A 19,176-nucleotide genomic window follows, 5' to 3' on the forward strand; every position below is an offset into this window, starting at 1 on the left:
GACTAGTATTTCATCCACAATACGACATTATCATGTCTGGACTAGTATTTCATCCACAATACGACATTATCATGTCTGGACTAGTATTTCATCCACAATACTACATTATCATGTCTGGACTAGTATTTCATCCACAATACTACATTATCATGTCTGGACTAGTATTTCATCCACAATACGACATTATCATGTCTGGACTAGTATTTCATCCACAATACTACATTATCATGTCTGGACTAGTATTTCTTCATCCTGAATTGTTGCTGTTGTCGTTAATGTGACATTAGAACAAAGAGACAAAGCGTGTGTTTGACTGTTCTGTGTTCCTAGGGCGCTACTGGCCCCACTGGTCCGTTGGGAGCTCCGGGCCCCATGGTGAGTCCACCTCACACCCCAGACCCCCAGGGGCCCCAGAGCCCCAGGGGCCCCACACCCCCAGGGGCCCCAGAGCCCCAGGGGCCCCAGAGCCCCAGGGGCCCCAGACCCCCAGGGGCCCTACACCCCCAGGGGCCCCAGAGCCCCAGGGGCCCTACACCCCCAGGGGCCCCAGACCCCCAGGGGCCCTAGACCTGTCCCTCCATAATTCACTTGATCGTTCTGATAATCCTACACGAACTCACTGATTCATTTATTGACCAATTCATGCAATCATTAACCCATTCATTTATTCATTTGTGTATGTACTACAAGATCATTTTATTCATTCTAAAATTACTAGTGATTAATGTATTAGATAATTCATTCATTCATCATTCCATCCAACATCCATTCATCCAGTCACCCATCCATTCATCCTTTCATAAGCAACGTCTTTCTTCTACCTCAATGTTCAGGGCCCAGCAGGAATGCCGGGCGAGAGAGGACGACCGGGACCAGGAGGTGCCGCGGTGAGCACATGAACCCGTTTCCTCTGGTCACTTCATGTGTTCATTGTTCTACTTGAACTCTGTTGGCATGGCATTTAGCCACGTTAATACATTGATCAAATTCATATTCCTAATTCATATTTTGTTATCTTTCTGTTCCTTTAGGGGACCAAAGGTCCATCCGGTATGCTTGGGAAGCCGGGCCCCCTGGTGAGAGAACATATACATATACTATATACTACCTACATATACATATACCTATCTACCTATCTACCTACCTATCATAGTGCAGCTTCAACTCCTTTAGCTCCCTGATAGATCTCTGAAGTGGTGAAACCTGCTCCTTAAAGCAGAACATGACTGAGCTAATATCTACCAAAATGCATCTCAAGCTAGCTGGAAACAGATCCAACGTAATCTCATACCAGTCAACCGCAATTTATTTACACTGCACTTTTCATGTAAAACTGCAACACAAAGTACAAGGCAAAGGACACACAACATGAAGCAAAATGAGTTTAAAACAACAATTTCATGCAAACAAAATGCATTACGCTACTAGCCGTTAAGAAGAGAGCATGCTATGGTCAACGTGCTAATGAACCAACGACTGGACTGCTCCTCTGCAGGGTCCACTGGGTATCAACGGACCTCCTGGCTATCCAGGAACCCCAGGGATGAAGGCAAGTGGACAGTATATTCCTATCCCCTGATGTGTAGCGCAGTACAATACTGTACATGATGGATGTTGTTTATGGAACATGTTGTCCCTTTAAATGTGTACTATTCCCTTTAAATGTGTACTATGTGTACTAATTGTGCATTAACCTTTCTCCACAGGGGCAAGCTGGCCCCACAGGTGTGCGAGGTCCTGAAGGCCCCCAGGGACAAAGAGGAGAGACCGGTCACCTGGGAAGAGCAGGACCACTTGGTCTCAGAGTACGTCCTAAATGCTATTTGGAGGGTTGCTCCACGAGGTCACAACATAGATAGGGTTAACTCTAATGTACAGCACTTTGCCTAAAGCGCCAAAAGAAGCACACTGGGAATAACTGCTTGTCTTGCCTGAGGGCATGTTTTGTTTATTACAATTGTATTTGGTTTGACTGCACATGTACACAAAACATATCCTTTTTAACCAGGACTTCATGACTGCTACACAGTGAAACCTAACTGAACATCTACACCTACTAAACAATGCTGTACCTCGTTGATATAACATGAAACATTGACATGACATGAAACCGCTTTATGTTCTTTGTCACCAAAGGGACCCATGGGAACAGATGGAGGCCCTGGTACCAAAGGCCCAGTGGTATGTACCCAGGAACTTTAATGTCATTACCTCTGTGCTTTATCAGATGATGAGAAACTCAACCCCTGAATTAGTACAGTCAGGATGCTACTGTGGACAGAAGAATCTTCAGCGCCATAGAAATGTACCAGCAGAAGTGTTTACAATAGATGATTATCAGAGTTCTATTCTATCAAATGTGCATGTTCAGCTGAAGGCTGTACCATTACGCTTTGCAGCCAAGAGCAATCCATTTAAAAGGTTACTATTCAGGAAGGTGTGCGTGTGAAGATATTTACACCTTCTTGTGTATGTAAGCAAACACACAGTATATGTCACTACCAAACTTCAAATCACACACAAAAGCAACAAGATATTCTAGTGGTTTTGATGGTTTATTTCCAGCCCAAAAGGTTCTGGGTTCCAACCCCAATAGTCACAGCGTTCCTCGAGGATGCCCTATCCCCTACCTGCTTATTAATGTCAACAACAACAAACCATCGCTTCAACACTTAATGGAAACATTTCTTCCTAATGTATGTTTTTAACCAACTGTTTTCTTTCACAGGGCAATGTGGGTACCCAAGGTCCCGCTGGCCATCTGGGACCCTCCGGACCCCCCGGGCCCCAGGGAAGCACTGGTCAGCCAGGCATCAAGGGCCAGCTGGTGAGATGGGCTCCATACCTATTTGCTTGTGGCTAGGGTGCTTGACTTCGAGACAAAGGATTCTTGGTTCGAACCCCAATGACCACAGTGTCCCTGCTCTTTAATAACATGGATGACATGTTTAAGAATGTAAATGGCCTTGGATAAAGGCGTCTAGGCCTAAGAAATGACTTAATAGTATGCAGCACACTTTCTCAGTGGTCCTGTGTATGAATTGTGTAACTCATTGATGTAATGTCTTGTTTCCTAGGGTGAACTGGGTGTAGGAGGATTTAAAGGAGAAGCCGGACCTAAGGGTGAATCTGTAAGTTGCCATTGCCAGGGATATCTATGTTATACACGTGTACTATGTTAGGCATATGTATGGAATATACATGAGGAGTACATGGATTCTATATCTAAATAAAAACATATTGATGGCTTGCATTTCTATTCCTATGCATTGGCTCAACATATACTTTTGGATTGTTCATTTTTCCCCTATGTTATTTAAACTAGAAACAACAGTTTCATATGACTGATGAGGAGTACATAGATTCCATAGCATAGCGTATACCAATGGATGGCTTGCAAGTGTGGAAGAGCGCATGCTTGAATTAAAGAAATATCAATCATAAATCAATGATATTGTGGTTCTCTACTGGCTCTAGGGTCCTTCTGGATCTCAGGGAGTGATCGGGCCTCAGGGAGAGGAGGGGAAACGAGGACCTCGGGGAGACTCCGGTTCTCTTGGACCTATTGGTCCTGTTGGTGAGAGGGTGAGTTCCAGTCCTTAACTTCAACTACTCCATTTGTTTCATAATCAAGTTCTCAATCAAGAGAGATATGTTAGTGAAAGGTTCAAGTTAACTAACACTGTTTTGCTGTTGTAGACAATGTAAGGCAAGAGAAGTTTACTCGAGCTAACCCTAGCTTTGGAATACATTGTACCTATAAGTACTAAATGTATTGTGCTTTTCTTAGGGATCTCCTGGAAACAGAGGATTTCCTGGTGCAGATGGATTACCCGGACCTAAGGTACACCATTGGTTTCATCGTTTTTACGATTAACTCAACAAACCAATAGCATAATCCATCAATCTTAACTTCACATTAGAATATTGTCACAATATTGTTATCTTCTCCTTAGGGTGCCCTTGGCGATCGTGGAACATCTGGTGTATCTGGCCCCAAGGGAGCGTTTGGTGACCTTGGCCGTGGGGGAGAACCTGGGCTGCCAGGTGCCAGGGTACGAGGAACCCCACTCCTTCAGTCCAGGGCTCTTTGGGAATATTAACATCCAAGCATTATCTCACAATGACCGTGGGCTTACCTCTGCAGGGTCTGACGGGCACTCCTGGAGTCCAAGGAGCTGAGGGCAAGCCAGGACCTCTGGTGAGTTCAACGGGGGCCAAATCAGAACATCAACCATAGCAGCCTCAGTTCTCTGAGTGAAGCTCAACACTGTGTTGAGTGTTGAGCTGCGTGTACACCTCACCACTAGCACTCATGAGGCGCTCCTGTCCTGTAGGGCGCGGCCGGTGAGGACGGTCGACCCGGGCCTGCGGGCTCCATCGGGAACAGAGGTCCAGCTGGAACCATGGGACTGCCAGGACCCAAAGGCTTCAACGTAAGGCTGGACTTAGTGGAAGGTTCTGGGTTCTAACCCCCAATGTCTGAAGTCCACCTGTTTGCATCTTGAGCATGATTTTTATGTGTTAGATGAATTCATCTGCTAAATGACTATATGGCCAATAGTAACCAAGATAATGGAATGACCACATGTATCTATTGTTTCTATTGCTTATAGGATATAGTTTATATATATCTTAATAACCTTGTGTTAAACCTCCAAGGGTGACCCAGGCAAGACGGGGGAACAAGGCTCTGCAGGAGTAGCAGGCCAGAGGGTGAGTGCTGTTTGAAAACTTTATTTTAGTTCTGTAAAACTAAATTGTCCTGTCACCTGTTAAACAGGTGAGTTGACTGTTGACTAACTCCTTAACCTTGCAGGGTCCTCCAGGGAAAGACGGAGAGGTTGGACCTGCTGGACCACCAGGCCCATCTGTAAGGAGATACATTTTCATCCACAAACAAAAAAACATTTACTTCAATAATATCTGGTATTAGGAATTCAATGTCGAATGTTTTCTCTTCCTCTGTAGGGTGTTGCAGGAGACAGAGGAGAGCAAGGACCACCGGGCGTCAATGGATTCCAGGTGGGTCATTTGTCAGTGCTGTTATTATTGTGATTAATATTATTAATGTGAAGATAGAACTTGAATGTTAATGTGGATGCCTTTGTGATATTAGGGCTTGCCTGGAAACCAAGGACCACCTGGAGAATCTGGGAAACCAGGTGACCTGGTAAGCTAATGCTAAAAATGAACATTTATTTATAACATTCTATTTGAATTTTAAACAAAAAAATGCCAATGCAATTCAAGGGGCGGTTTGCCGCACGTGGACCATTTCAGGTTTGATGTTCCACCCACTTCTAATGCTAGCTGAGTAGAAAATCCAGTGGGTTCAGATATTTAGGAGGACACTTTGTTTGTGAACCTCACTGTTCCACCATAGTGGACTACCATTCATCTACTTTTAATATAAACTGAAATCAGATTGATGCTGCTTGATATATACTGACGCTTGATATACAACAGCGGTTCAAACGTCTGTGTTGTGTCTTTCCAGGGTATTCCTGGAGAGTTGGGAGCAGTGGGACAGATTGGACCAAGGGTACGTCCCATCCAACACATCTCAATAGCGTCTGTCGAACAATGAGACTGCATTTCATTGAGGTTTGAACGGTCGAATCGTAGTACTGACAATGTCTCGTCCATGCACCACAGGGAGAGCGTGGAGTTCCAGGAGAAAGAGGAGAACTCGGTTCAACCGGTCTTCAAGGACCCAAAGGAATCCCTGGATCCCTTGGTCCAGATGGACCCAAGGTATGGACAGGAGAGTAAACGGTGTCAGGATGCAAAGCACTAGATATACCTCAGTCCAGGTCACACACCCATAAACCAACTCCATATGGTTAGCCTAACCCTAACCTAACCTAACCTAACCTAACCTAACCCTAAACCTAACCTAACCTAACCCTAACCTAACCCTAAACCTAACCTAACCTAACCTAACCTAACCCTAACCCTAAACCTAACCTAACCTAACCTAACCCTAACCTAACCTAAACCTAACCTAACCTAACCTAACCCTAAACCTAACCTAACCCTAACCTAACCCTAAACCTAACCTAACCCTAACCTAACCTAACCTAACCTAACCCTAACCTAACCCTAAACCTAACCTAACCTAACCCTAACCTAACCCTAAACCTAACCTAACCCTAACCTAACCTAACCCTAAACCTAACCTAACCCTAACCTAACCCTAACCCAAACACAAAGGAACAAACCAGTGTTCAACAGTGATGTCAAAACCTGGTTGGACCTGTATACTGGCAACTTATACTTAATGCCAACAGAATAAAGAGTTAACATGTACAATCTGTGTTATTGACACAGATTGATGATAGTATGATAAATGTACAGTCATTGTGTTTGTAGGGATTCCCACTACAAAGTGCAATGAGGATGTCCCTTTAACGACACTTGATTTCCACAGGGCAGTCCTGGACCCACCGGGACCCTGGGAGACCCAGGACCCCCTGGTCTTCAGGGCCAGTCTGGAGAGAGGGGTATCTCCGGATCACCTGGGCCCAAAGGGGACAGAGTGAGTTTAGACATCATCCTGCCATCCTTCTCCCTGTTATTCTTAAAATGATCATATTGTATAAACATAATCAATTATTCCATGTTTAACATTCATCATATTCACTCGCAATCTACAATCTGTGTGTGCAATACATTTTTTTCTGGGTTATTTTGCCAGTATCATCTAATCTAATCCGAACAAATTTAATCCAGCCTAATATCAGGTGTGCTGTGATGTAATACAACATAATGTAACATTATATCAACATGGCGTTGTCATCATCATTTGTTTAGGTTGGATGTCAATCTTATAAAATATGATCATGAATTGTTCCTTCCCTTCTCTCCTGGTATAGAGAACATGACATAGTTTACCTTCCCTTCTCTCCTGGTATAGAGAACATGACATAGTTTACCTTCCCTTCTCTCCTGGTATAGAGAACATGACATAGTTTACCTTTCCTTCTCTCCTGGTATAGAGAACATGACATAGTTTACCTTTCCTTCTCTCCTGGTATAGAGAACATGACATAGTTTACCTTTCCTTCTCTCACAGGGTAATATTGGTGAAAAAGGATCCGAAGGTACACCTGGAAATGATGGTGCTAGGGTAAGCCTCTTTTTTGATAAACATATTTATTTTGTATGATTATTTTGTTCTGTATTATATTGGTTTTTCGTTTCATTGGGTGTCTAAGGAAAGCCCCAGGGTATACACTTTCAAGCCACAAATCAGGAAATGAAATTCAGGATTGGAATGAGGGAAATAAGAAACCACATAATGGATGCGTTATTCATGTAGAATGCAATTTCACACAATTTCACAGCAGGTCCATGAAAATCAAGTTTTTTATTGGAGTTTCATTAAGTACACGTGACACGTCGTGTTGTGTGTTGCTGGTCACAACAAGGCAGAAATGTTATTAATGTGGTTTGTTTGTATGTTTATTCACTCATTCACTCATGAATGCATTTATTCACGTTGAACAGGGTGCTCCCGGACCCGTTGGCCCACTGGGACCCTCAGGCCCTAGCGGTGAAAAGGTAAACCTTCTTTTTCTTTCTGAGTCCACTTTGCAGTGATATTTTACATCTCATTATTACATCACTGTCATATTTAACCAGGCTCACAACACATTATGCGCTTTCAATCATGGGTCAGATTTTTCTTATATGTTTACATTCCCTGAGATGCTCCCAACACTGTTTGACAACAGCACTTCACAGTTCCCTGAAGTTACCATCCTGCCAGACTTATATAACACTGTTTCCTGTGTGTCTGGTTGTTATCATGTGAGTGCCTAGGAACATTTTTTAAAAGGTGCTTTGGCAATAAAGTTGTAGCATTATTATTGTAAGTATTCTTATCGATTCGATTACCCAGCTTGTGGTTGGCCCGTGGTAGAATTGTGTGTGTTTGTTAGGCATTAAAAAAAAGACCAGACTTCTTCATGGTGCAGTCTGGACACTGAGGTGATGATTGGCAGTAAAGATTTGTTTTTGTAATTCATTTTTCCTTGTTGTTGTTCACAGGGGGAGCCCGGACCCAAAGGCCCAGCAGGGCCCTACGGTTCCCGAGGAGTCCATGTGAGTAATAAGTCATTTTGGATAGTGTCACCTTTTTATATGCGTTATTAACCTTATTTCGCTAATGTGATTCTCTTGCCGTGAGTAAGTGGCAGCAGATTGATAAACACATTGCTGATGAGCTTATCTCTTTAATACCAGGGAGCCAGAGGTGACCCTGGACCCACCGGAGCTGTGGGCTTCTCCGGACCACCTGTAAGTCGTTTTTTTCTTTAATTTTTCATCCGATGCCTGAGCTTTGATAACAATATCCGTCATATCATTATTATAATTTGTTAAAAAGTTGTAAAAGTCAAATGTTCCGAAAAAGGTCGTAAAATTGCTGACTTGTATCAGTTGATATCTTTTTCAGCTGGTGTAAAAGTTAAAGATTAATTGACTTTGTAGAGAATGCAACCCTTCTCAATAGACACATTACTTTTATATCTTTTTCATTATTATAATGTATTATTATTATCAACTTTTATCTTGTGCAGAGCAAATAACAAAAACTATTTCCCCTGAGGCATCGGAATCAGTATGACCCGAGATATCCTTTCTCTTGAGACAGAAATAGACGACTGCGTTCGGTTATTGCTAATATAACAATGCTAATGCTCACCAAATCCATTGCAGGGCCCTGACGGCCAGCCTGGAGTGAAGGGAGAGCCTGGAGAGCCAGGTCAGAAGGGAGACGCTGGATCCCCCGGACCCCAGGGATTGTCTGGAGCTCACGGACCTCCAGTGAGTCTGACCTGCCCTCAGGACATTAGGATTATTATCACATAATATAAGTCAACACTTATACTATAGCCACACCTTTTTTTCTGCCACTTTGGCTCTCTGTCTACAATGAAATAGCGTTTAGGGTCTACCAACAACTTGAGAGTTTGAAAGATGCTCTCCCAAGTTTCTGAATCTGAACTGATGAATGAATATGCTAAGAAAAGTATAATTTGGATGGAGCAGGCTTTAGTTATCGGGGCATGTGAGATGAGAGTTGGACTATAGGAATATTTTAGTAATGGGATGAAGATAATTTGCAAAACAGAAGGGAAAAACTTGATAGGAACAGATTACTTTTGACTTTGGAAAATGTATCCATTGCAGTGTGGACATTGTCTGAAATACCCCCAAAAAAGAATGCTGTACAGTATTTGTTTCTCCCTGTTCTGCTGCTCTCTCTTCACTGGTGCTTGTTGATGAAGTCCTTTATTCATTTTATTGATTGATTGATTGAGCTGTTTATTTTGTAGGGGCCGTCTGGTGTTGCTGGACTTAAAGGAGGAAGAGGAACTCAGGGTGCACCAGTAAGTAAAAAAATTATATGTAACAAATATGTAAGGAAAATAGGATAACTATTGTAGACTTGACTTATTATTTGCTTGTTCAATTTTGGTTTTCCAAATTTTTATCAGAATTGAATTAAGAATGTTACAAAATCTGTTATTTCTCTGTTATAGGGTCCAACTGGATTCCCTGGATCAGCAGGAAAAGTAGGCCCACCAGGTCCCAGTGTAAGTAATAACTCTGAATGGATGTTACACCACAAGCTGACACAGTACAATCTACTGGCCTGATCTGACTAATCCAAAACGTGTGTCCATAACCTGGCCAATGGGCCGATTATGCCCTCAAATGTTTTTCTAAATATTTTAGATGTGTACATTTTAGCATTAAGTGCATGTTTTTATTTTCTCTTCATGCTCATATACAATGTAACTACTAGCTTGTTTGTTCTTATTAATATAATTGTTTTCCACTGGATTTCCACCGCACCAAGATGAATCCCTCCTCTCTGAATCCAAATCTGAATTTTAAAACCCATGTTTTGTTTCCAGGGTCCCATCGGTGAGGCGGGGCCACTGGGGGCCCCAGGTAAAGAGGGCCCCGCCGGTCTGCGTGGAGACAACGGATCCCCAGGAAGACAGGGTGAGAGGGGCCCCGCCGGCCCCGGCGGCAGCTCAGGAGACAAGGGAGACTCTGGAGAGGACGGACCCACGGTGAGCAGGCTTCTCCTGGCAGGAGAACGATAAGGGACCGCCCTAAGAGCACTCAGCAAGGGGCATGCTTATAGAGACCAATGACAGCTGGATGGACGTATGAACTCAGCTATGGAATAGGGTTCTCAACATGTGGCTTGCGCTCCTTCCTAGGGCCCTGATGGCCCTCCGGGTCCAGCTGGAACCACAGGACAGAGAGGCATCGTGGGACTTCCCGGCCAGAGAGGAGAGCGTGGCATGCCTGGACTTCCAGGAGCAGCTGTACGTGTCACCACTTGTTTCTTCTCTATATTATACTGCATCCACATCGCTTTTGTGTTTCCCAAAGCTCCTGCAAACCTGGTGTGTTGGCAGATTTTACACTGTTGATGAAGCCTGAAATCGATTTGCCGCATAAGTCTGGAAAATGCTGACTGGCTTTAAGTTATGTGTGACTGCTGTACTGTGACGAGGAGCGTTTGCATGAGCTTTATTATTTTAGTGGATGTGGCCATTTCCCAAACTGTGAAGATAGAATCACTTGAATTGATATATATAATTGTAATGTTGGACTCCCGTGTGCGCTGATATTTCTCTGCAGGGTCCACCAGGAAAGCAGGGAGCAGCGGGTACCACTGGAGACAAAGGACCCTCTGGCCCCTTGGGTGTTCCCGGTCTCAATGGACCCCGTGGAGATCCCGGTCCTGATGTACGTAGACATGATATGTGGTGGGATGGGAAGGAGGGTATACTGTATATATATATTGGCTAGGGAGTGCTAGGGAGTTTAACTCCCAGCTTAGCCCCTTAAGGATCATATTGGTTAGTCGGGCTACAATCATATCCTAGTCAAGAAATTAGAAATGCAAGACAGTGTGATGGATAGGATGTTATCTTGAGTTTGATTCCCCAGTGTCCACAGTTGATCTGTAATGCCTTGAGTGAGTGGCCCCCACCTGCTCCTTAATTACTTGTAATTCACCTTAAGTTGCTTTGGATAAAAAGCGTTAAATAAATAACTCAACAGTACGAAATAGTACACATACATATGTGGACTTTTTATTCGGTTGTAGTCCGACATGGTATGAATACTTTGGGTATTGAACATTATGATAGACACACAGTGTAGATACACAGTGTTGGGTCAACTGTAAACCAACACCGTCTTTTTGTATTTTCAGGGGCCTGCTGGATCTGACGGCCCACCGGGCAAGGACGGTGTTTTGGGACAACGGGTAAGGGATCACGTTAGCCTCAAATCCACCAATCAGGTGATGAGTTCCCTGTGGCCGTGTTCTAACAGGGTCCTTTGTTGCTGTCTCTGTAGGGCGCCAGAGGAGACCCCGGTCCTGAGGGACTTCTGGGATCTTCAGGACTTCCTGGTACCCCAGGGCCTGTGGGGGCCACCGGCGGAGCAGGAAGGAGAGGAGACGCTGTAAGAACTGCAATGCTCTCATCGGTCCATGTCATAGTCTGCCGTAGTCCTACACAGCCATTTAATGCTACTTTAGAATTATTTTAGAGTGTTCTCCATTTTCTCACCAACTGAAACATTTTGAGAACATATGTGTACTTAAAACATGTTGGATAGACGTCATAGGTCACATTATTGTGTGGCAAATGCCAGACAAGAAAACAGAATAAAAGGACACTATTTCTAACATGTGGACTCTCTCGCAGGGCTCTAGAGGACCCGTTGGACCCCCTGGCTCTGCTGGAAAGAGGGGGTTGACGGTGAGTCTCTGATCAACTGTCCAACTCCAAGCTTCTGGATCTAGCCTATAATATGTGCTTTGTAATATTTTGTGACTCAGGGACCACAAGGACCAAGAGGAGATAAGGGTGACCTTGGAGATCATGGAGAGAGAGGTCAGAAGGGACACCGTGGTTTCACTGGTTTACAGGGACTGCCCGGACCTCCCGTAAGTTGACTGCACACTTCATTATCCAGCCCTTGCCTATAGCCATAATAATCTCCCAGAAATATATCTGCAGAAGTATTGTTTTAGTCTTTAATTGCGGATCTTTTTAATTCCGGAGTATAGGGCACAACCGGTGAACAGGGAACAACTGGTATCATCGGACCAAGTGGCCAAAGGGTAAATTCAACTTTGTATATTTAAAACGGTTTCAAAGATTTGATACCAAAAACAGACGTTCAGAAGACACAGAACCAGGCCTGTACGGAAACCTTTTTGTCGCCTGTGTACAGGGACCTCCCGGACCCATCGGGCCACCAGGAAAGGAAGGATACCTTGGACAGCCAGGACCGATGGGACCACCAGGAACACGTGGAATCAGCGGAGAGATCGGACCCGAGGTGAGGTCAACGTGACCCAGGCTCCACTAAGATGTTCCCTCCATTGTCCCTATCGAAAAGTCAAAGTCAAACAAAAACCTAAAGTGGAAAATCCTTTGTGAACTGCCTCTCTTGAATCACAGGGACCGCCAGGAGAAGACGGTCCACCGGGACTGCCTGGCCCGCCCGGACCCCCCACCGCCGCCATGGAGGACATGTTCGGAGGTCACGACTACGACTCCGACTCCGGCCCCCCACCTCCTCCCGAGTTCAGCGAGGACGAGGCCATGCCCGTCAGCAACGGGTCCGCCATCGTGCCGGTGGACCCCGGGGTACAGGCTACGCTCAAGGCTCTCAGCAGCCAGATCAAGAGCATGAAGAGCCCCGATGGGAGCAAGAAGCACCCGGCCAGGACCTGCGAAGACCTGAAACAGTGCTACCCTGCCAAGAAGAGCGGTGAGTTCTGGTGGAGCCATAATGACTTAAGGCCGTGGGAGGGTATCCGTAGATACCTTTGTATTGTGTCTTATTTTGATAATACGGTATCATCTTTGAATGGTCTTTTTACCTGAGTTATGGTTCAGTGAGAGAAGGATGTGTAGCATAGCACCACAGGTTGAAATCAAACACAAGGTGTATTGCCAACTTGATTAACAAACTTTTTCTGTGGTAAGGTGTGCACCGGGGCGCTGAGAAAGTAGGAGGTTGAGGTTAGCTGCTGCTCTGTGCCCTCTGGAACCGGGCGCAGCTCTCACCTCTCCGAGTCATTCTAGTTTTGGAATAATAATCAGTCAATTCCACCAGTTATAGATTTCAGTTCCTGCGATAGGGAACATAGATTTCTATCCTATCTTCTGTGTGTTCATAAACCCATCCCCTCTTGTTCAGGAGAGTTCTGGGTGGATCCTAACCAGGGCAGTGCTGAGGACGCCATCCTGGTGCACTGCAACATGGAGACCGGAGAGACCTGCATCGCAGCCAACCCCGCCAACATCCCCCGCAAGTCATGGTGGAACACTGCCAGGAACAAGCCTGTGTGGTTCGGAGCCGACATGAACCGAGGATCACAAGTAAGTTCCTTTATGAAGCTGTTTCACGTTGGTTAGGGTCTCCCGGCCATAGAGGGACTGAGCTTCTTAATGTTCATTCTTAATGTTGTAATGTTCACCGTGTAGCTGCGGGCATCACTGAGCTCTGGTATTTATCGTTGGCCGAAAGTGTCTGCTAAGCGACAACATTTTAAAATGTGTTGTTTTTATTATTTTACCATAGACATATGGTAAAATAAATATCTGTTGTAATATTATTCAACGTTACTTATTTTTAATGTCATTGACCAATGTTTAACTTTTAACTATGAAAAATGTCTGTATGAAATAAACGTCCACAGCTTCTCTATGGACGTTTTAACTTCTGAAGACAATGTTCTGAACGCCCTCTTCTCTCCATCCAGTTCACCTACGGCAACAAAGACCAGTCGGCCAACTCCGTCACGGTCCAGATGACCTTCATCCGTCTGCTGTCTAAGGAGGCGTCCCAGACCATCACCTACCACTGCAAGAACTCTGTGGCCTACAAGGACGCCAAGACCGACAACCTGAAGAAGGCCCTGATCCTCAAGGGATCCAACGACCTGGAGCTGAAGGCAGAGGGCAACAACCGCTTTAGATACACCGTGGTGGAAGACAAATGCACGGTAGGCTTTCAAACATTTAACAGTGTCTATTCCTTGTTGAGAATTGAGCACCCGCATCTTTGTTAAAGGTTTGGTTGCTGATGAAACAACACTCTTAGTCACACCTCTGAGTTACATGAAAAAAAAAAGCTTTGACACTATAAATCTTCATTTTATTTACTTAAGAGGATTGTGCCTTTTTATAACAAGTAAGTCAATAAGGAAAGTGCATATGAAGGAAAGAGTACAATCCAAATCAATCCTGGGTCGCTACAAGGCATTTTGCCTAAATGGTTCTCATTTATTGTATAGAACAGAGCTTCCCCGCTTTGTTTCAAGGTAGAATTGGTTTCTAATGAATTGGAATATTCAAGGCTTGAGGTAAATGTAAAATGAAGACGCTTTCACGGTATTGATACCTAAGGGGCCATGCCCTTAAAATGTAATTCATCAAGGATACCCTGAACTCTAAAACACTGCAAAAAAACACTGAAAGTGACTCTTTGTAAGTCTGTATTGTGGTATTATATCCTTTCGTGCAAGTGCAGGATAGCATGGGGGTTAGGGTGTTGAACTCCAGCTAAAGATAACTGGATTCTATAGGCCTCTTTGAGCAGATATTGAACCCCCACCTGCTCATTAATAACATCCTGATTTCACTGTTAAGGCACTACAGATAAAAGCGGCTACTAAAATGACTTGAGTAAATATCTTCATCCACTTTTTTCCTCTCTGTTTTCACAGCAAGCCAACGGAAACTGGGGCAAGACAGTGTTTGAATACAGGACACAGAAAACCGCCAGACTTCCCATTGTGGATGTGGCTCCTGTGGACATTGGCGGCCCTAACCAAGAGTTCGGTATTGACATCGGGCCTGTGTGCTTCTTGTAGAGTAACAACAGGGGGGAGGTGTCCAGGAGGACCCCCAAAACTATTGAACTGACAGCTGAGACGCTCAGCCACATTGTACATACCAGTACTGCGGACTATTCTGGCCCTGTGGCAAGATATTTATTGTGCCTTTCAAACAATTCCAAGACATCCTTACATCCAACATGATTTGATTGTAAGTCAGATGAATGTTTGAGAGAAATTTACATAAAAACAAATTTAGTACCATTCAGAATAATTCCTTTGTCTTCTTTTTAAAGTTTGACTTGAGTTTTTTTTTTTTCATGTTAGGACGCACTCTTGTCGTCCTACTTGGTTTAAAAGATGTTATCCACTAATGGCATGTGTTTACTGAGCTAAAAACTAGCTGAAAACCAACTGCTTTCTTCCTTGTTAGTTTGTACTGCTGTTGGTGGCTTGACGACATCGTCCCATGCCAGTGATTGATTTTCTTTAGCCAACCACTATGAACTGCTTATAGGTTTGATAGATTTTATGTATTATTTTATTTTCTTTTAATAGCACATTTTGAATACAAAATGAAAATTGTGGTGCTAATCAAGGACTATAAATATAGCACGTCTGTATTTCTCCTTGAGACGTTTTTGATAAAGAAAGCCTCATTTTTGTATCCAGTTGATTGTGACTCTGTGCTGACCATAGAACATTAAAGATCCATTGAGACTGTCCATTCCTCAGTCGTAGCGACCTCGCCTCACAACCCTAGGCTTGTAACTCACACCTTTTCCCCCACAGGTGCTGTTTTGTGAGTAGTACTGAGCCTTGTGCACTTTTATTCCAGCACAGGTAGACGGGAAGGGATTGGGGTTGCCAAATAAAAGTCCTTTCTGTCGATGATGGAGAGGTGTAATTGGAGTTGTCTGAATAGTGATGATTTATATATATATATATATAAAAGAAATTATACTTAAGACCACATAGCGGGTGGAAGACTGAGCCCAAAGCTCAGCCTAGAAGCAGCAAAGAGAACAGCTGAACACATGGCTACCCAGCCCTTAAAACTCTGGATCCCTATACCCCCACAGGTGTGGCCAATTGGCCTGACGCCCTGTCCCAATCTCCACCCAGGGAAGTCCCACAACCAATGGGCAGAGAGAGGGGCAGGGCGTCACAATATATATATATATATACCCCACACCCCTCTTTACTATTTCAATTACTTCGCAGATTTCTCCTTTATGCATGTCAATTTCCCCCCTTTTTAGTATCTTTTTATATGCCCTTGAAGTCCTTTTATAAAAGGTGGAGTGCTTGTTTGCTTTATGTATTGCTTGCTATGCAACAAATTAAAAACAATGCTTGTTTATCCCCACAACGCTTTGTCATATTAATTTAGGTTTAATAGGTTATTCCACAAGCTTCTCTTTCTTCCCGATTGTGGTGATATTTTCTGTAGACTTATTGATGGCATAGGGGAATTAGTCTGCATCTGAAATAGTTCTGTATTTCAAGTTAAGATGACTAAGCTTTTTGTTCCCCCCCTGCATGTATTATGTTTACTCTGTTATTGTGTGGAGCACCTCTTTTTGTTTGAGACAGTACGACTGGGTGGAATGCTATTTATTTGTGAATTTTAAAAAGATACTTTAAACATGATCATATTTTCCTTCATGAGGCTTCTAACCCGCCAGCGAAGAGGTGGGGGGAGGGGGGGAGGACATTCCTTCGCTTCACCCTCAGAAATAAATTCTTAAAATATTTGAAAATCTCTGCATGCTCCTTTTTGAAAATACTATTTGGTCATGGGCTGAGTTGTCTCATTCAAAATACGAGAACTGCATTCTCAGGTTGGGACAACAATGATCACAAATATCACACCTGTTGCACCGCTGAATTAATCTTGCAGGCAGAGTAAGTCAAATTAAATATTGAACTAATTTCCAGTTGGACCCTTAATCTCACAGCATCCTTACGGATAATAAAGAAATACAAATATTATAGGTATGAATCAAGAGTCGTTATTCTGGTAAGACTTTCTTTAATAATCGTAACGACAAAGTCATTCTGCATAAAATGTAAAATAATGTCAATAGTAGGCTACTATATGGACAAAGGTATTTAAAAAGTGCTTTCCGGTGCAAGAGATGATACTAACAACATAGTTAGTGAGTTAATGATAAACCATGAAATAAAATACTGGAATGGCAATGCAGTGGGTTAAAAGGACCTTAAAACATTCAAACATTAAAAACATTATTTTTTACTACTGATTGAAACAAAGTGAAATGATCAATTGAGAAAAATTATGCGTGTTACATTGAACTACAACTGGTGTCAAAAGTACAAAAACAAAAGGTGTAAGTTGTGTATAAACAATGACAAGCGGAACATTTGGCATTATACATGTCACAGAGACCGACTACATTTACTTGTCTTAAATGGATGTCTCGAGCTTACAAACAGGACCGTGTCAAAACTGAAAACGCTGCTGCACATTTATACCCAACAGAAGAGTCTACACAGTACCATATTAAAATGAGATATACTCTTTTTTATTTACATCCTGCATCGTCTGTGTGCACGCAAGGGGTCCTCAAACCTTCTCATCCCACACACGTTTCTTTACAAAAATATTTCTATAACATATCGGAAACTTCCTTGAAATATCGGAAAAACCAAAATCTTGTAATGCAAATACATAGAAACTCCAAGACGGAAAAAGTGTGACATCTTGACTGGACGGTGTTGAAAAGGATTTGGCACTTCTTCTTCTTCTTCTTCTTCTTCGTACAAATGAGTTTCAAATGATGGGAATAACGACGAGCATCTTCCTTCGTGGCTTCATCAGCAGCGGCTGTCCAGTGGGTCCAGAGAAAACACAGCGCCCTCTAGTGTCAGTCCCATTTTGAACCCCTCCTGAAAGAGACGCAGGCAGAGCAGAGCTGTGTAAACACTCCTAGAAGCCACAGACCAACCACACTCCACAAGAAAGGAAAGAAGAAAGAAAACATCAATACCCAATGTCTTTGATTACCCGCCATGTTTGGAGAGCCCTTTTTAACTTTAATTAGAAACACAAAGAGTCAATAGGCTTTCAGTAAGCTTTCAAAAGGCATACAAGAAAAGTATTGAATGCCTTCAGAAGAAAAATATATAATCATAGAATCACCACAAAAATAAAGCAAAAATAAATAAATAAAAGAATGAATAGCGTGCCTCTCTCTCTACAGACACGTCACGTACCAGCAGGAACACAGAAAACATGCAGTACCAAAACTAGTATCAGAACAAAAACACACACACACAGATACACATATATATGAATATATATAGGTTGGGTGGCATATAAGAAGACAGTAAAAGGATACCAACCATCTCTGTCGCTGTGGCGAAAATGTGAAAAATAGAGGACAAAATTTACCAGTGGGAATTAGATAGTGATACTATGGAAAATATTATTGAAGTACTTGTGAAATCATGCCACCTACTGGTAAGAATATGCAGTTCAACTCAATAGACTTCAATGGCTCAGAATTGCCTATGTAAACATTGCATGTAACTGTTTCATCAAAATCAAAAAATCACTTTTAAAACCCAGTTTGTCAGGGCGCACACAGTCTGATGTAATATGACAGCTTGAGGTCTGCTGAAACAGCTGTCCGTGTTCCCCCGACAGTGTTCCACTGACAGGACGTGGGCCGGAGCCCCCAGGACTCATTCTGCTCACCTGCATCTCGTCCAGCTTGGACTGGATGTCCGGGGGGAAATCAGCAGAGCCGCAGGTGAAGGGGTCGAAGGGCTCCGCTCCAAACAGGTCCTTTCCTGGAGAGACATCGCACACGCACACACGCACACGCACACGCGGTTTTGAAGGGTCTCTTGAGGTAAAGAGATAGTATGACAAAGTTATTTATGGACCATAAAATATACCGAGGACATAATATCAATATATGACAAGCCAACAGGAATGTTAGGTTTTATGAGTCGTATAAGACGCATCACATTGTAACTGGGGGACTACTGGTTACGGCTAAATAGAATACATTCAGGATATATGTTTTCAGAATATTTCATAAATGATCTAAACTGTTTTTAAGGTGTACACACCCACAACTCTTTGCCAATTATTAAAATATTTGATAGAGTAAATGTAATCCGTAGTGCTGAGGGTAGTCCAATAAGATTTTTACGATACCAAAACACATTTTATTTTATTATTTTAATATCCGACACTACAAAACCCTGCATCTTGGAATAGAAAAAAATATTGTTCATCAATG

At 43.2% G+C, this 19,176-nt stretch overlaps 2 protein-coding genes across 5 annotated transcripts in view; one reads left to right on the forward strand and one right to left on the reverse strand.

Moving 5' to 3' along the window:
- The window catches only part of LOC311358653 (uncharacterized protein), a 42,474-nt gene extending 26,850 nt beyond the window's left edge, over positions 1-15,624 (forward strand). The window contains exons 15-54 of the mRNA XM_084478751.1: positions 331-375; positions 834-887; positions 1,032-1,076; positions 1,496-1,549; positions 1,707-1,805; positions 2,137-2,181; positions 2,729-2,827; positions 3,078-3,131; positions 3,478-3,585; positions 3,791-3,844; positions 3,957-4,055; positions 4,148-4,201; positions 4,338-4,436; positions 4,663-4,716; positions 4,820-4,873; positions 4,972-5,025; positions 5,120-5,173; positions 5,501-5,545; positions 5,659-5,757; positions 6,434-6,541; positions 7,079-7,132; positions 7,513-7,566; positions 8,056-8,109; positions 8,251-8,304; positions 8,725-8,832; positions 9,345-9,398; positions 9,552-9,605; positions 9,930-10,091; positions 10,245-10,352; positions 10,672-10,779; positions 11,252-11,305; positions 11,398-11,505; positions 11,751-11,804; positions 11,885-11,992; positions 12,116-12,169; positions 12,283-12,390; positions 12,513-12,825; positions 13,258-13,439; positions 13,823-14,065; positions 14,789-15,624. Of these exons, the coding sequence (XP_084334877.1) occupies positions 331-375; positions 834-887; positions 1,032-1,076; positions 1,496-1,549; positions 1,707-1,805; positions 2,137-2,181; positions 2,729-2,827; positions 3,078-3,131; positions 3,478-3,585; positions 3,791-3,844; positions 3,957-4,055; positions 4,148-4,201; positions 4,338-4,436; positions 4,663-4,716; positions 4,820-4,873; positions 4,972-5,025; positions 5,120-5,173; positions 5,501-5,545; positions 5,659-5,757; positions 6,434-6,541; positions 7,079-7,132; positions 7,513-7,566; positions 8,056-8,109; positions 8,251-8,304; positions 8,725-8,832; positions 9,345-9,398; positions 9,552-9,605; positions 9,930-10,091; positions 10,245-10,352; positions 10,672-10,779; positions 11,252-11,305; positions 11,398-11,505; positions 11,751-11,804; positions 11,885-11,992; positions 12,116-12,169; positions 12,283-12,390; positions 12,513-12,825; positions 13,258-13,439; positions 13,823-14,065; positions 14,789-14,935 (3,558 nt within the window). The 3' untranslated portion in view covers positions 14,936-15,624. The remainder of the gene's footprint in view (positions 1-330; positions 376-833; positions 888-1,031; positions 1,077-1,495; positions 1,550-1,706; positions 1,806-2,136; positions 2,182-2,728; positions 2,828-3,077; positions 3,132-3,477; positions 3,586-3,790; positions 3,845-3,956; positions 4,056-4,147; positions 4,202-4,337; positions 4,437-4,662; positions 4,717-4,819; positions 4,874-4,971; positions 5,026-5,119; positions 5,174-5,500; positions 5,546-5,658; positions 5,758-6,433; positions 6,542-7,078; positions 7,133-7,512; positions 7,567-8,055; positions 8,110-8,250; positions 8,305-8,724; positions 8,833-9,344; positions 9,399-9,551; positions 9,606-9,929; positions 10,092-10,244; positions 10,353-10,671; positions 10,780-11,251; positions 11,306-11,397; positions 11,506-11,750; positions 11,805-11,884; positions 11,993-12,115; positions 12,170-12,282; positions 12,391-12,512; positions 12,826-13,257; positions 13,440-13,822; positions 14,066-14,788) is intronic.
- A 1,330-nt stretch (positions 15,625-16,954) lies between these two features.
- The window catches only part of LOC311358327 (PTB domain-containing engulfment adapter protein 1), a 63,042-nt gene continuing 60,820 nt past the window's right edge, over positions 16,955-19,176 (reverse strand). For all 4 annotated transcript variants that reach the window (XM_084478322.1, XM_084478325.1, XM_084478323.1 and 1 more), the window contains 2 exons: positions 18,624-18,718; positions 16,955-17,812 (listed from right to left, as the gene is read on the reverse strand). In XM_084478322.1, coding sequence (XP_084334448.1) covers positions 17,741-17,812; positions 18,624-18,718 — 167 coding nt within the window. In that variant the 3' untranslated portion in view covers positions 16,955-17,740. The remainder of the gene's footprint in view (positions 17,813-18,623; positions 18,719-19,176) is intronic.

This window comes from Micromesistius poutassou (assembly GCF_964030765.1).
Source record: "Micromesistius poutassou genome assembly, chromosome: 14".
NCBI classification, from domain to species: domain Eukaryota; kingdom Metazoa; phylum Chordata; class Actinopteri; order Gadiformes; family Gadidae; genus Micromesistius; species Micromesistius poutassou.